This window comes from Nomia melanderi, chromosome 3, assembly GCF_051020985.1.
Source record: "Nomia melanderi isolate GNS246 chromosome 3, iyNomMela1, whole genome shotgun sequence".
NCBI classification, from domain to species: Eukaryota; Metazoa; Arthropoda; class Insecta; order Hymenoptera; family Halictidae; genus Nomia; species Nomia melanderi.
This window is the reverse complement of record NC_135001.1, coordinates 5637366-5655508: the sequence shown is the minus strand read 5'-3', so window position 1 is coordinate 5655508 and position 18143 is coordinate 5637366. Positions and strand designations below refer to the sequence as shown.

Below are 18143 nucleotides of genomic sequence, written 5' to 3'. Positions count from 1 at the left end.
GTGTCTTTATATAAAAACGAGATTTCTCGTTACCAGTGCGCAGTGTGTTAAGTGCTTCAATAAATGTGTGCCTTTTGAACTCATGTAAATTAATTTAATTGCGAGATTGAGTTAGTCCTTTTCCTCCTCTAAACGAAGCAGATCCTGCTCCTATCACTATGTTCCTATCACAACCGTGAACGTAAGAAGATCGAAGAGGTGCTTGAGTTGTATGACGTATCTGAACTGGTCCGTGAACAAAATTGGCGTATGGTATGCGAAGGTTGGCCAGCTCTGATCTATATGTAGGCATAGATTTTATAAGCGATGTTGCTCGCAAATAGGTTTATTTGAGCACTCAGGTTTCTTAACCCCTTGATGTACTACTTACTTCTACCACTAAGCTCGTGTAATATTTCACTATCGACAATTTGGAAGAAATGCAACAAAATTTTCCATTCTACTTCAAGTGGAAATTTCATTTGAAAATAATACACTGATAATAGCGAAATAGTTGTTTGCTTTGATTCGTGGGTAATGAATTATTGGCCGTTGATTAAATTAGTTTAGAAATCTTCATCGCGAGTCTCACTCATCATTGTACAGCAAGGGGTTAACACATTCAGTGACACGTGTACCGCATATGGTACTCGCCAAATTTTGTAAGAAAATATTTTTCATGGATACAGATAGCGGTATACGTTACAAAACAATGAAAACACAAAAAAACAATATCAAAATACATACAAATTACCAGAAACTTGAATATAACTTAGTATTTTATTTACGAAATCAATAGAGTTCATACGCAAAATATAACCGAAGTTTCCGTGGCACGTGTTAACTACTAATCGTAATACATTTTAATTCTTTAACTCTTTTTACTCTTCGTTACTCTTTAACTCGATAAATATTCCATCTTTCTAACTCGCTGTACTATGCCGCCGAACTTACGATCTGTATTGCTCATATCAGTCGCATCTATGCATACACTCCCGCATATACAGGCACACATACGCAGTTATTATATTTGCCGCTGTTTCTTCCTAGCTCTGTCGCTCTTATTCATTCCTAGAGTCAATTGCACGATTATATTCACCTATTGGGCCGATGATCCGTTTCAAAAATCTATCGGTAGCTCTACTGTTTCCTCTGCGTCAGTTCTCAGCTGCCTTCACGCCGTTCGTCACACTAATACTGTTGAGCCGTCACGGCTTAATAGAGTCGACACATGCAGAGACTTAAGCTCTTTACAGCACGGGGCAAAAAACGGCTCTTATTGTTTAATATTTTAACGGCACATCGCGGCAATGCTCATTGGCCTTTTAAAATCAAATTCCAAAACTTTCCTTTCACCCGCATGTGGCAGCCAGCGACGGGTTGTAAATGCATATTTCTGAAGGGCGACCAAATGGTATCTTAAGGACACTCGGTATCTGGGGTTTGCCTGGAAGAAATTTGTATCCAAGCTAAAAACATAGTCTCTGCATGTCTTAGGTAGCACCCCACCCTCATTAGACTAGGCGCGCCAAGGGCGCAGCGACGGTGGAGACAATTCGTTTCTTAAATTTCGGAGCTGACGATCTGACTCGCAGATCGCCAGCGAGACAGACAACTCAAAACTTTCGAACGATACACATCATACAAGCGCGTCTAACGAAGAAGCAAGCGGTCTCATTTAATCAGCTCCAAGTAAGGACGCTGCTGTGAACACCCAACAAATACAAAAACTAAAACGGATTCACTTATCCTACATATAGTTCTCACGAGCTTCAACGCGTTAAACGCGCAGATCGTTTTGCTTCACTTTCCATTTAATCGAAAATAACAGAAACAGGCTGGTCTTTCATTACAGTGTTTCAATAAAGACGTTTTACATAATGCTTCTCGCGTTTCTATCTTCGTTTACAATGCTTCAACTCTTTGACACCCGTGCGTGTAACAGAAATATCTTCTACACCGTAATTTATCTCGATGGAACATAAATCTCAATACCTATTGATTCTGTCACCTGGTACACGCGATATTTTGATGATACATGTAAACGAATGTAAACTGTTTCATTGCAATAGATGTATTTTTATTACTTTATTCTCTGTACTCAATATGTTTTTTATTTTATTTACGTGCGACACCAACGTGCCCCCGGGTGGCATAATAATGTGGCACTATTCGCGATATTTTTCAGTACATTGTAATACAAACGCCACATCGAACGGTGAAACAATAAGATTTTTTGTTCAACCTAATATTTACGTCCATATCACGGTACGGTTCGGTGAATCTAGGTTAATCGGATCGACGCAAGCAAAAATCTGGACACGGAGTGTGAAGACTGGGGAGGGAAAGGGAACAAAAGAACACGTATATTTGCAATATAGTATTACATATGCCTACTCTGCGCAAGATTAGAGTATTTTCAAGTTTTAGCAAAAAACCATTAAATGTTTCATCGCGTATGTAATTTAATCAAATTATTGCACCTTTCACTAAGCGGGATTAATCACCGTGGTTAACACTTTGACTGTCACGTAAACACTCATTAAAACTCCCATGTACTCGAAACAGTTTTCTTCATTAACCAGAAACGCTGAAGTCAAGATTCTTGTTAATAATTGCTCCACTATCTTCCTTATATCTCATATATCCAACAAAATTCAGTTTGTTCGATACGTCACTAAGAAAATTAATGTCCAAGTTTCTGTGGAAAATAATGTGACCCGAATTCGGCAGTTAACGTGTTAAACATTAACTGTCGGTCACCGTTGACCGACTCTTCTGACTTGCTTGACAAAAAGTACAATATGCAAGATGACTACTGTCGACTAAAAATATTGAATAACACAAATAAGTTAACAATAGTGTAACGTAAGAATTCTGATGCCAAATAATTAACCCTTTACGGTCGAAGACTCTTTGAAATATACAAAACCTTCATCAGATGAAACTAAATTATACAGAAATGCTGATCCCTCGCTGTTTGAGTAATTAAATCATTTATTTGCGACTTAGTCTTCGAAGCATGAAAATTTCATCTCGCCGGCATGTCGACATTCGTCCGCAAAAGGTTAATAATCATTTATAAAACGTTCAAGATTCTCGTGGCGCTGAACGTGTTAATGAATGATCGAATTACCGAAAAATCAGAAGATCCGATCGTTTTAGGCTACCGCGGAGACTGTATTTGTCAGTCGCCTAGCATCGCCGGAAGGTGGTTTCGGTTTAACCGGGTAACGATCGACGAGCCGCGCGAACGATAGTACAATGGGAACTAGACAGAATGGAACTGAAGTTAAGAGGTCGCGATTAAAAGCGATACAGACGAGGAAGGGTACACAACTGATACGAAACTTGCGGCGCGAAGCCTGACATAACAAAGTTTAGGGGGTTAGACGGAAGTTGGTTCCGAGTAAGTCTCGGATTAGTCGTAACTCGTCCGAGTTAGGTTCGAACAAGATCCTGATTAGTCGGAAGTTGTCCTCGGGCGAACCTTGAACCACCGCATACCATTTGACCGTTTATAAAACAGCCGCCTTCCCAAAAAACATTCGAAACGTATCGCGTTACCATGTTTAACTTCACACTCGTTTGATGCTTCCCTTCTTTATCGTCATGTTATTTTTCGCGAAAGCATTCAAATCATTCGACCTCGAAAAGTTAGCGATTTTCGGTTTAGTTTAATTATATGCCAGAATAGTGAATATACTATAAGCTACATAAGCTAAACTCTCTCCATCATCCACGAAGAAAGTAAATATTGTCTAAATACATTTACCTGCAGATGATTCTATATTTCACATTTAAATTACAAAATTATCGCAGCCAATTAGCATAACATAATCCTTCACAGAGAATATTTTGCTCGGGATAATGTTAGTTGCCTAGGTCTCACCGCGTGGAGGTTGCTGCGAGTGGAGACCTCGGGAGGTGGATAGAAACTGAATTCCACCGACCTCCCTTTCTATTTCTAAGTCTTATTATTTACCGCATTTATTACTATCGCACTTAATAATACTCCCACGGCGGTTGTTTTCTTTCTTAAGTCTGTACTGACATGAAAAAAACATAGCAGTAATTAGTAGTATGGGATTAATATAGCATAATTAGTAAATTAAATGATGTATCCCACGGCGGACGATCGACGTCTTCTTTCGCGCGGTTAATTCTAACTTAGTTTAACGAATAACTTAAACTATATAATCATCGCAGTGGTAAAGGGGACGGATCAAAAAAGAAGTCCTTGATTTGAGTGTGAGACGAATCAGAAAAAGAGTCTCTGATTCAACAAGAGCAAAATGAGGGGATACAAGCTTAATTCTAACTTAGTTTAGCCTTATAAAAATATACACTGGCCGCAGTATGCCAAGAAGCAAAGGGAAGATGTCCTTGATTCGGTAATGTGAGAAATCAGAAATAAGAGAACTAAAACCTGTTGTTTTTACGGATGCGATAGTTCTAGTATTAACACGTTCGCTACCAGCGTTTGTTTCAGTGGCAATATTCTCAATTATATTTTATTAGATTCAATGAATCTAAACAAACTGTTGAAACAAATGAAGCTAAAACGAGTCATTGAATCCCTAAATGCAATTTCGTAGCTTGGAACTTTAACTAACTATATCTATAGGATTAATTTAAATAAAGGATAGATTTGGCAATGTAGGAAGTCGTCAGCAAGGAAAATTTGTAAATCGTCATCGAGAGAGAGGCCCCTCTATTTTCTCGCATACGACAGTCTGCTGGGTCGAACGATCAAACAAAGATTAGTTACACGAAAACATCTAATTCGCTTTTTTCTCACTACACTTTCCTTCTCCCTTTTAAGCTTCTATTCGTCTTCGCTGTGTAATAAACAGACGGTAAACATTACGAGAATATAGTTTATACGGCACAGTTAAGTTCGGCCACAGACTGTGTCGACCCTTTATATCCTGAAGGCGCTATAAAGTACCACTGGCATTAAAACACCGTTACGAACCAAGTATACTAAGATTTCTAATTAGAATTTAAAGTACCCGAATTCAAAGTACACGTGTCGACACACGTGCTATTCGAACAGTTCCGAAGTGTCTCGAGTAAAGACAGCAGTAAAAAGGAAGAATTAAAGTATAACAAATTACGGTAAGATTACAAAGTGCAAGTTCTATTCAACTTGATTCTACGTACTAGAACTATACATTTTTATATAGAACATTAAATTTTCTACAATGCATCGATAGGTGAACTATGCAAATAAAATAGCTCCGTTCCTTCATTTACGTATGTTTTCTAATTAGACCGTTTCAGAGAACCCCTCCTATATCTCGTCAGAAAATGTTGACCGTTCCCAGTGAAAAACGTTCGAGAATGAAGCACTTGAAACAACAGAATGATTAAAAGTCCAAGCAAACGAGCGACAAGAAAACTTAATCCCACCGGTGATCATTCTTCCCGGAGAGTCTCGCAACATTCGAGAAGCCGCCGGAGTTCCCGGTGGCTGGGAATAGAAGGAGCCGGAGGTTGAATTAGTAGACTCCGTCGAACGATGATCGTCGTCTGGGAGTCGTTTCCGTGGAGGTTGCCGTAAACGACCGCGTTATAAACGGTTAATTAACCGACCAGCCCGAACAAAGTGGGAACAAGTCCCGGGTAATTAAAGTCGTAAGATGGCCCCGAGAACGATCTTAATGAATTCTAGGTATCCGGCGTGATTATCGGTTAACTGTCAGTCCGACGTCGAACTCGTCCCATCCAATTACGGAGCCGGAGCTAGCAGGAAACGGGAACGAGAACGGAAACGGAAAGCTGGGAAAATCCACGGGGAACCGACAACGCGGCCGACGAGGCGGAAAATAATTTTTCAAAAGCTCTGCGCCCGTTCCCGCTTTTTTAATCCCGCGACCCCATTCTTCTGGCCGGATGCCGCGAATGCCCCGCACAATGCGTCACAGATCGAGATCCCTCGAAGCTCCTTTCAAGCTCGTTCCTTTTTCTGTTCGGCCCGAGCCGAACGCGAACGAATTCGTGCCCTCGAATCACGTTCGTTCGCGCGCTCCTCGAAGTAGCTGAGACCGCGGAGACGAGTTGTCTGACGAGTTCGAGGCAGAAGGTGCGACGGAGTCCCGTTTAACTCTCTGTAAGCCTATGTAACTTTGAAGTCACATATCAGTATGTTGGCATCTTGTTGATTTATTTCGTTGTGCACTCGAAGTGGTGAATAGAATTGAGTAATCAGTTAACTTAAACTTTTATACTGTCAGGCGTGAAAGTTTAACGCCGTTGTAATTTGAAAGATAGAAAATATATTCGTTTGATGAAAGTATTGAAACTATTGAATACATTGTTAATTCGTATTTATATATGGATTTTTATTAATTTTTTACTGCATAGGTTTTGTTATAATCATGGAAAAAAATTCGGCTCATAGAGGGTTAACATTAGGTTTACTGACATTTCTTATATACCTATTTCTACCGATGCGGACAAATTTCACCTATCAACAAAATCACACATTTTCTTTAGGAAACAACTTATCATAACTATACACAATGATCTTATTAACGCGTTCGTTACCAGCGTCAGATATTTGTGACAGGCGCAATCTTATATTTTACATAAAGCAAATGAAATTAATCTTATGGATATTGTTATTTAAGGTTATAAGCTACGGCATTATATTTAGGAACTCAATAACTTGTTCCAGTTTAATTTTTCTAATATTTTGTTTAGAAGATTTATTGGACTGAAGAAAATATTATAATCCAGGAGACCGCCACCAAAATAAGCGCTGGTAGCGAACCTGTTAATGAAACTATGAGATATATGGATAAAAGCTGGTACAAGTGACAGGAAAAGAATGTAAACGGTTTCTGTAATTCCCTCGCGAAGTTCGAAATAGGTCAAAATGACCCGCCCGGTTGAAGCTAATTTAAAACTTGATTTACGGAACCCGTCAATTTGATGGATATTCAAATTTTTAAACATTATTTAGTAATAATTTAAATCAATTTTCATTCGTGTAATTATGCGAATACGCGTTGCAATACTCTAATTTTGAAGCTACAATTTTCGCGATTTATGTAAACGAACACGCAGTTTTCTAGGAACAATAGAACAAAATGTAGAATAAACGTCCGAAAATCTACTGTTAAACCTAGTGTTAATCACGAGCCCCGCGTTCTCTGAAATGGCGAGTATTACCGAGAAAAAGGAAAGGAAGCGTGCACGGAAACGGTAAACGAGGTATACGGCGATAACGATCCAATTAGCATCATGTCGATCAATATCTGTCGATATTTTACTTCTGTAAGGATGGTCGAAAACAATGTATGTATTTTTTTAGAAATACACATACATCGCGCGTTATGGATCCGCTGTTGAAACATAACTGAAGTAATTCGTGTCGCCGTATCTCGAACCGCGCGGCGAAACTTCCTGTGAGTTATCTTCCAATGATGGATAGGTACTTACAATCTCGGTTTCTAGCCATTGTTGCCATCGATTGAACCGCGCAACGAAGAAGTCCCTATCGATTCCTTATCTCGTTGGTATCTCGCTTCGTCGCAGTCCGTTTCGTTCGTTTTTCGTTACGCGATTCAACCAATAACAAACTTCGAGCATCGTGAGTGGAGAATTTCTCTTGTGCCTACGTGCCTTTAGCTTGAACGTATCTGAACAGCCGCGACAGACCAACCGTGCCTCCGAAAGTAAAACTCCAGTGTTGTTGCCCGAAAACGGCCGTGTTCTGCGCAAAACTCAATAACTTGAAAATTATGGGTAATACAAAGAAGTGCTTCAGACAAGTAAGACATAGAGCTAAACATATAGTGATTATATTTTTGTTGGATTACGGGGATTTTATGAAGTTTGTTCAACGACGATGGATATTTTGCGATACAAACGTTATATAAATAGAGAAGCGGAATGTATTTAGACAAAATTTGGATTTTCCATATGACAATCATCTTGTACAGCAAACTATCTTAGCAACACATTGGTAATTTCGTTATACGAGTAGTCGAATTTTCTGGTTTTACCCACAGGCGGCCACACTGTGGGCACTCAACACCGTCCACATTGCGAAGAACCGCGATAGAAAAATCTGCGAAACCCGTGGCTGCCGTGCCGACAAAGGCGAATCCGTTCGCTACTCGATCTTCAACGCTATTACGCAACCAACTAACGCACCGCGATCGATTCTTTTAATAGCCTCGTTATTTGTTCCCCGCGAGCACGTGCCGTTTCAATTGGAGCGCGGCAACAAAGCAGAGCGAAAAGACAAATTACAGGCCGAACATCATCCGGAACGGATAAAAAAGAAGGAAGTGAACGGAACACAGTCGGCAAACCGTGCGCCGATCGCGTTGTACCTCGGGAACGCGAAAACACTGCCCTTTGATCAGTATTTCGCGCGTTCGCGTGAAGCGAGCACGATTAATTTCATGCGATTAAACGTCAATATCGGCCAGCCAGCGGCCATTTACACAGCGGAACGATTTAATGGGCGCCGCTGTAATATTGCATCGGCACGGTATCATCGCCGTTATTGCAATCGGCACGCACCGACCATGTCACATTCATTCCGCGAACATGCAGCGGCGGCCTCGCGATCACGGCACGCGTCTTTCCCCCGTTGCGCGTGCTGACGGTTTCACGACCGAAGAGACGGCGCTGGGCCGCTGCGCGGCTGACGTATATCCATAATTCCGTCTCCGTGTATTCCTAATCACCGGCGTAAGTACATCGTCAACGACATAATGGCGCGTAATGCGACAGGATTTCCAGCGGGAGACACGCCGCCGTTCCCAGCCTCCCCGTACACAATAATCAGACCCCCGATTCGCTGATTTCCGCCGATGATTCCTCTGAATCGCGATTCCAAATTGTCTTTGTTAGGACAGCTTACCGGCGGAACAGCCGTGGGCAGATTGAAATTCCCCGGGGGAGTTCGCCTTTCGCGATACCTCTATCGCAACGGACTCGTGACGAAAATTTTGAGTGTAATTCCACCGTGACAAACGTCGTTCGATTCTTTTGTGTTCCAACGAAATACTTTTCACTTATCGTTTGCTGATCTTCGTAGCAAACGTGCACGCGAAACGAGAGATTCTTTCTTAGTTTTCTTCTCTGCGATAGTTTTAACGATTGAAACTACGAGAAGAATCGTGGTAAGTTAACACATTGACCGCCGGCCCCGCGATAATGCGGGATTTTTAGTCTATTTTAATTGCTAATCCTACGTTAATGTAACATTTTAGATATGTATAATATAAGTCCAAAGTAAAATTACTAAATCGAATTCCTTATTCCTTTTCGTAAGTTCGAAATTTCGGTTTGATTGCTGTTTAAAAATGTATCAATATAATCACCGACGCTGACGTTTCTAATAGCTGAGGTTTAGCCGGCGTACAATGCGTTAACATTGCATCACAGTTGAAACATGAAAGTTTCTTTCGGAGAAGTCGGTAAACGTTACGTGCCCTAGTACACTAGACTTCCGTGTAATGCAGTTATTAGGAGTAAAAATACTGAAACGTCGATAATGAAAATTCAACCAGAATTCCTAAATCTTTGTTTCGCAAATAAGTCTCCTCTGCAACCATGGATCTTTGTTTTTTGAATAAGTCTCCTCTGCAACCAGATCCATTCAAGCGTTAAATCAATGGTATCGTTGACAGGAACACTGGCGAGCGCGTGGGACAAGCAGTACCACCAATTCAGCGGGAGCGTGAACGTGATGAAAGCCGTGGCTTCGGACATGGTGCTGACTTTCTGCTCGGGCCAGCCGGACAATCAGCTCTATTCGTTGCTGCTCGCGCGGGAGCGTGTTCTGCAACGCAGCGACATACGTGGCGTCCACAACCTCCTCGGCCGCCGTGGCTTGAACGTCGTCAGCGTCCGGATGACCTGCTGGCAGAATGGTGCACGGAGATGGTCGTCTTTCGACCTGACCGGTTGGGTGGCTTTGATAGGTGTCTTGTCCACGAGCGTTCGGTTCGGCACGTGGTAGTCGAAATCTTAAACGGTTCTCGAGGCTTCGAGGATGTCCAAGCGGGTCTTTCGCGGGCGAGAGCTGCGTCCGGGGTCTACGAGCCATGAAGAAGGCCGAAGTTCATCGTCGAGCGAGACGTTTCGAACGGATCGAATCGAGTAGGGTTCACGCGGTAGTCAATGTTTCTCACATATTTCTTCATCGATACTTTCACTCTTAACCAGGTAACCGTGCTCGGCGAGTATACCCGTCATGTAATAGTAATTCGTTCAACAATTATCTATTTGTACCAATAAACATGTAATTCTTGTTTATTTCGCTTCAGTTTTCTATCTTAATCTATATCAAATACACACGTGTGACGCGTATACTCGTCGCTGTTCGATTCCATTGCACAAGTGAAATTCCACGGTTAACTGGTTACGGAGCGAAGCGTACGCGGCTCTCTCGGCTCGTAGAAAAATCGGTTTGGGCATGCTTCCGTCAAAGGAGGATCGTTAGCTGGGTAAATCTGCTTTCCCGATAGAACAATGATCGTTGGGCGGAATTGTCGTTTCTTTCTGGAATAAAAGTCGGTTGAAAGACCGACGTTGTAACGTTAACGCGAGTCTCGATGTTCAAGAAGAGAAGAGAGAAAGAACGAGAAAGAGCGGCGACTTCCGCTACAGGAAAAATGCTACAGGAAGCATCTCTTACGAAAGGAAGAACTCGTTTAACGACGCGGCCGGTGCCAGGACTCCCGGGTCCTCTTTTGATCGCGGAAGAAAGCTCTTAATTGCCGACGCAGCTAACGATCCCACGTCTGGTGTCCGATCCACGAGTCCCCGGCGCAATCGTAATAGGAATCTCGGTTCGGTTGTCCGACGAACGGACGGGGAAGCGCCATGCCAGCGACGAGTCCGCTGGCTCCCTCGTCGTTCGAAGCCACGGGGAAAGGGAACACGAAGATCCGAGCGCGGACTGCTCGCCGCGGATTCCTGTTTCGCGGAATAATGCCGTTCTACCGGGACCGATTCCGTTGGACAATGTATGCTGTTTCGTTTCGTTTCGTCTCGTTTCGTTTCGTCGGGAGTCACGTAGATCTCCCGCTGTCCCAGTTCTTTCTATTGCCGTTATCGCGATACTTTTTTCCCTCTTCGTCGGAACGGTCCCTCGAGTTTCCTCGAGTTCACTCGACTGAACACAGACGGACTCGGAGCTCGACTAACCGCGTATATATGTAAGCACGTGTGTATGTAATAGTCGCGTGTCGTCTCTTTCGGTCGTCCATTCTCGAACAATTTAAACACGTTCCGAACGCGATTCGATGATTTTAACCCGTTCACCGAATAGACATCGATGACACCTCGGTTTCTTGCTGGTTCGGCACTAGAACTACTGGACCAGTCGGAATGATCTATTTAATCATTCTCGTTTGGCAATTATTAAATCCGCGCAGGTGTTTTTGCGAGGAATTAGGAAATAAATTCGTGTTTGAGATACAAGGGATTTTTGTAAGTGTTCAGAAATGAGTCATTCTAGTTGCTGAGTAGTAGTTCTAGTGTTAACTTTCACGAACAATCGCGACACGTTTGTTCGCGTCAAGCCGCGTCGCGCCAATTTTCACCAGATTTCGCGAGTTTTCTTTTCACCGTTGAACGCCGACGCTTCTCTTTCGTTCAACGATCCTGCGGTCGGAGAACGAGAACACTACCGTCGTGGAACGACACACATATCAGCACGACGATTACCGCTGCCCGTGGAAAGGGGAAAGTTCAGAGGAGAGGAGCGGAAAACACGAGAGAACGCGTGCGGCGTCGGTTGAACGTCGCAGCGGCTCTGAAAGAAGTTGATCTACATCGTTCTTCCAGCGAACGATGATCCTCGTTCGGAAGCAACGAGCCTCCTGCGAACGTTAGTCGCGTTAGATAGAAGTGTATGTTGTATGTATCTCGGTTCATGGATTTAACACTGGAACTACCGAGCAGTCGCGTCGAACTCTTTCGATTTTTTTACTGAAACTCGGAGACCGAGTTTAGGGTAAGTCGGGGAGAAATGGCCTAGTTTTCTTGAAAGATATAATAACACTGATATTATGTAAATATCATTGATACCGAATGAAAAGAGATACATTTATAAAAGCAAATACACATTAGAAGAATAGTGCAACAGACCTCTGTGGAAGATTCAACGTGTCACTGGAAATAATTGAAAATATAGATATTTGACGATTTAAAGAACATCAAGCCATCCTCGAATTACTCTATCGTGATCACAATTGATTTCTGACTCAGTTTGCGTATTGTCGAATCTATTTCTTTACGGATTTCTCAGAGAAGTAACTGTTCTATCTTCAGTAATTACAGTTTGATATTTGACTCATCTCGTAGTTCTAGTGTTAACACTTTATCTACCGCTCGTGACCAAGACGACCATTTACTAACGACTCCTACGGTTTTCGCCATTACGTAGGAATGTGTGTTTCTACTTGTAAAGCTCTCTGTAGCTTTAGAATTGAAGTACGAGTGAATCTCATTGTGCCGTTCCGATTTATTTTGTTCTAACGAAGCGCAGTTTTAATAGGTTACCCATTGTTAAGCATTCGCGATCGAGAAGATTAATATTCCGGTAGATAAAGTGTTAAGAAGACAATAGCGGCGTCGAGACGATTCATCTATGGAGATCGATAAGTAGCAGATTATAAAGATTCGTCTTACCAGACTAGTCGAAGAACGCGCGGGGAACGTTTCTCAAAGAGATACGAGGCGATTCGTTCGATGTAGCGTTCCCTCCGCGCGCGAATTCGAAAGCTAGAAGAAGACAGGATTGATCGCGAGACGATCGATCCTCGAAATTCAACGTAACAGGGAACGAACGCACTCTAATGTTCGTGTTCTGTCGTCTCGAATCGATGAAACTGGAAGAAAAGTGTTTGTATCGAGCGATAATCCCGTCGTGATCTATCCTGTACGTCTTTCTTCTGTCTCCAGCTCGTTTAGGGTAAGAAAGTTTCGAATTTCACTAACACGGATGGATCGCAGCAACGAATTCGCTGATTCGATCAATGTTCGCTGTGAATCGGGAAGGAATACACGCGGACGTACGTTCAAATAGTGAAATAAGATATTTATCCGGTAAATAACTTTGTCATCCCTTTGTTGTATATTTTCTTCGATAACAGCACTCGTTAGATCTGTTTTATCGTTCATAATTCACTAGAATGAAAGAAGAGTTCAATGCTCATCTGTTTACATACAAAATAATTCTAAATTTTATTGACTAAAATATGTAAATAGAAGAAGACTCAATGACTAAAAATGGAAGGTATATTCTAAACCTAGTGTTTAATCTTTGTATAATTTACAGTGTAAAGTATAAGCTTCAAATTAGAATTCAACATATTGATCAATCAATAATAGTAACATTCAGTTTCAACTGAATATCATGCATTTCCATTTGTTAATTTCCATTCAAAATTTCTATCGAACGCTGAAACACGCGGCTGCTTCCGATTTGCTGTTATCGACGCAAAGATGTTGATCAAAATCGGTGCGTCGCTGCGATCTCTGCGCGTAAATTACAATTATAGCAGGAACTCTGAATTGAATGCTTGACGGGTTAAGGGGGAAAGAACAGGCGTTGTACGATTGTAAGATAATTCAACTTACTGTTAGATGTTATTCGCGTCGCTCGGTGGAGCTGAGAGCTCTCCCCGAGTCTGCGCAACGTTTAGGCCAAATGTGCACGAGCGGTTTGCAGCGGAACGTTACAGCCGTGATTCTTTTGAACAAATGGAGACACAAATTTCCTTTAGACTCAAACATCAAATATCTTTTAGTTGTGTATCTCTTCGAACTCCATGGGTACACGCATGCGTCTAGCGGAAACTATCAGTGTAAATTACAAACGCACACACGTGTTTTTCGATTTGTTTCATCTCACACATGCTGTAGTGATAATTATAAGTGTATAAAATGAACGAAAATTTCTTAATACCATTTAATTTGAAACTAAGAAATTACAATTACAACTTACTCATGTATGTTGTATATCGATTAACATATTTGATCGATCTATATACACGTTAACACTAACTGTACCGGGAACAAATGACCAGGTTTAAAATTCTCCGTTTTCTTTTGTTCATTTAATTTTATGTCAATTCCTATATTGTCCGATTAATTGGTCTTTCAATTTTCATCCTTCCTTTTGTTTCTGTTTCCACTAAAAAGAATTTATCTGATTTGTTTATCTCTATTCCGTAGCCAATTGTTTGACTAGTTAGGAAAAGTGTCAGTATGGTTAATGTTAAACAAACTAATATTCTCTCCACGCGAAACGTTTCGACCGAGAGTATTCAGCACTCAAAAGGTTACAATCCGCATTTTCAGACTATGAGACTCCGTTCGGTCTTGCTCTATCTTTGTTCGTCAAAGACAAAAGATAAGGAAAGAATTTTGGGTGGACCAACAGTGTGTTTTTGGCATTATCCTTTTTGCAAGATAGAAGGATTTTGTTTCTCCGTTACTCTAGAAGAATCGCCGCTGCGAGACTTAGTCGCTGACCGCCCCTGTGCATTTGGCGTTAATCGAATCGAGTAGCCGTGTCGTTGATTCAAATCGCACTCGCTTTCTAAATGGGACTTCACGCCGCTGAACGTATTCCTTGTACGAACATACACGAAATTCGATCGTCAAACCTTTTCATCATGCTTGCCCCGTTTTTACCCGACACAATTCTATTTCGCTACGTGTTAACGCACCACCTGTGGGCGCGACGAGAGACGACTGCCCATTAGAGAAATTAGACGATGCAGTTCGGATTGCCGGTGCAAGGAAGCTGGCGTTCTCCGATCGTCGATCGTTTAACCCCTTGCATTCCATAGTTTCTCACTATAAATACTCATCGTTTTCTAATGGAATATCGACATTTTTTACAAGTAAAGACAAATCGCATATAAATTAAGGAACGGGGCTATGTTATTCCGATGTTTCCTGTATCAATATATTATAGGATATTTGACGTTCAGTCTCAGACTTTAGAGTTTCGCAAAGGGTTAAATCTTGGTTGACGCTGGAGCAACCTGTTTGTAACTGGAATTTCTCTGAAAGCTTTTGACCAGCGTGAATTCACGTTTAGAATTACTTCTGTCGGGTTCAACAGGAAGAGATCGATCCGTCTCGAGGAGATAAATTCGAGCATTGATCTAAGAAAAAGACGACTAGAGATCCGAGAAAATCGGCACGCCGTCGTTTGTGAAGTTTTCAGAAACTCCGATCTTCTGGAAGTGAAATTCACCGAGTAGCGAAGGTGAAGGATCGAGATCTGGAGCTGCACGGCCCACAGGTGGTATGGTAAAATTTTTTATCGCGCGTTGCGTATCTCGTCGATATCTACGAAGGCGTTCGAACGTGCCGTGAGTCATTCGACGCATCGAAAACCCGCGGCTTCTTGTGCCGATGCGATTATCCGACGGAAACGAGCGGGGAAAATGTTAGGATTCGTTTGAAAGATTCGATGAAAGAGAGAGCCCGTGTCCTGTATATATATCCTCGGATCGAACTGCCTGTGCGCGATCACGGCATCGACGAGTGTTTTTGGGGATGACGATACACATATGGGAAACTCGTTAAATTATTGTACACTCGACGGCAATCGCGAGAGGGTACGCCATGTTATGTTTAAAATGCTCTAGAGTCTTTATTTATTGTATAGATTGCTCGATATATATATATATATATATAAATATAAATTTAAATATAAATATAAATATAATGATCTAGTACCTAATGATACGATGTAATCGTATGCTTATTATGTGTATAAATATGAAACAATAAAGAACGACTTGGACGGTTTCCAGGGATCTTCCTACTAACATCATCGATCCTAGTACTTTAGATTCTTTCTCGATTAAAAGGTGAATAGACGGGAATCCAAAACGTGTACAAAAAATGGATGGAAAGCTAACAGAAAGAAACATAACCGCTGCTCGGGTTTTTTTAGTCGTCGCGCGAACGATCGCATAAAGCAGCCAGCCAACGAAAAAGAAAAGAGCAACGGAATCGTATTAGCATGTGAACCATGAATACTAAAAAGCTCTCGGAGAATAAAGGGGTGGGAAGCTGGCAGCGTTACGAGGCACGGTGAGCCTATTCCTCCGACGAAACAGGTAACCGCAGGTGCCGGTAAGCTAACGTTCGAATTAGATAATTGGCAGGGAGGGTACAAACTATCCAGGAAGACCGATAATTAAGGTCAATTTCGCAATCAACCCTGGGTACACCTCCGCCACGCAAACGCCCACAAACATTTGTCCGCTTTACTTCCGAACTCCGTCATCTTGATCGAGTTTTCAATCATCGATCGACTGAATCTGTGAAACTCTGAACCTCAGCAGGACTGTCAATTAATTAATCCTCCAGCCTGCAGCGTATAATCTATAAGATTCTTCCTAGCGGTAACTCTCTTTGATTACACCGAAAATCGCCATCCACACAATTCAGTTTTCTGGAAATTGGCTAACACGTGATGTTAGAACAAGCGCAATCTTTCTCCATTGGACTATACAGGAGAAACAATCTACGATCACATATGACGCATCAACGAATATACTCTCAAGAAGCTCTCAAGAAGACCGTCGGGAAAAATTGAGCACGCAGCTTAGCATTTTCAGGCTCATTCCGAGTCTACAATTATCCTTTATCAAATCGTCGCGAGCTAAAACGGGCCGTCGAAAAATCACGAGCACTTCCACCACACGGAATCCAAAGAAAACAGCAGGGGGATCTCATCGAAAATACAATTCCCCGGTGGATTCCGCGAAAGAGAAAATAGATTAGAAAGCGCGCCGCTTCACTCCGTGGCCCCGAAGGAAGCCCCGTTTCGCTCGCGCAGTCTCCCATCCCTGATCGCCGTCCCTTTCATTTCCATCTCGAGCGCGCCCCGCCCGGTTCCGGCAGTTCCTTCGGATATCTGGCCGTCTCATCCGGCAGTCGTCTTCGGGTATTCTTCTGCTGGTTCGCCGTCTCCCCTTCCCGACGCGATTTTCCTTAACAATTTCTCCTCCCCGGCGTGGCATAAGCCGCCGCGGCGGTCAAAGGGATCAGGCACAAAGGACCGTCGCGCATCGCGGCGGCGACGGAGCGCGGTCGAAAAGTTTCCAGCTGAATTTCGCGTCGACGGACCGGAAACGCCATCCGCAGCATCCCGACGCGACACCAAACGCCGGCCGACGTAATCCGTTTAAGAGAAAGCTGGTGAAGTTGCGGCTAACGTCCGGCGTGACCCGCGTCGGTCATCCGTCCCGTTATTTCATCCCGGAGAAATTTTGCGTCGCGCTAATGAAAAAACTGCTCGATACCGGGGAAAATTTTCTACTGAATAGCGTCGTTGACTAGGAAATTCTAGAAGTGGAGTGTATTTTTATAGGGATTACGATTTTGCACACTTTGGTCAAGAATAAATGTAAGACTGGCTGACGTAGGAAGAATGGATGGTGTATATTGATTATTCAGATGCGAAAGCTTGGAGTGTTTCGTCGAGACTAACTTTTGATAGACGACGGAAGATGAGATTGGTAGCGGAAATATGAAATTTCGCTGTAGGTGCGTTGCAAACTGAATTTCTTTGTTGAATCGAGAATTACGTATCGTGTTAATATTAGGACTACCGAGTTCTTAAACTTCTGAACATTTCTTTAGAAGAACTACAAGCGTGGATTTATTAAGACTTTGTCCGACATTTAAACTTTCAGCTTATATGCTACATAATCAGTTTCTTTAATCATTTCTCAAATAGCATCTACACCTTAACAGTAAAAGAAGAAATTAGGAATGGATCGTACCGATCCATCTGGTAGCTCTAATGTTAATATTCATTAACACTAAACCTACCGAGCAGTTAAACTTTTTCAAATTCCTCTGTAGCAACTTCAAGAGTTCATCTATCCAGACTTTGATTTCTAATTCAGTTCGCGTATTGCTAGATCTATTTCTTCTATAATTTCTCAAAGAAATATCTGTTATCTATATAATAATTAAAAAAAAAGGAAATCAGAAATAAATCATTTTGACCCGTAGATTCAATGTTAAGCAAGCTTTACAATCTTCCATGCTAGAAAATACTTCGGAAAGTCTACGTAACTTGCTAAATGCCTAAAACAACTCCAACAAACATTCCACGCTCCATTCAAGCATGACTCAAGAACGTCTAC

At 42.1% G+C, this 18143-nt stretch overlaps 1 protein-coding gene across 1 annotated transcript in view; it reads left to right on the top strand.

Annotated features, from left to right (window-relative positions):
- LOC116432292 (uncharacterized) overlaps window positions 1-15786 on the top strand; it is a 98561-nt gene extending 82775 nt beyond the window's left edge. Inside the window, exon 3 of the mRNA XM_031988915.2 lies at window positions 9636-15786. Within this exon, the coding sequence (XP_031844775.1) occupies window positions 9636-9967 (332 nt within the window). The 3' untranslated portion in view covers window positions 9968-15786. The remainder of the gene's footprint in view (window positions 1-9635) is intronic.
- Window positions 15787-18143: the final 2357 nt, after the last annotated feature.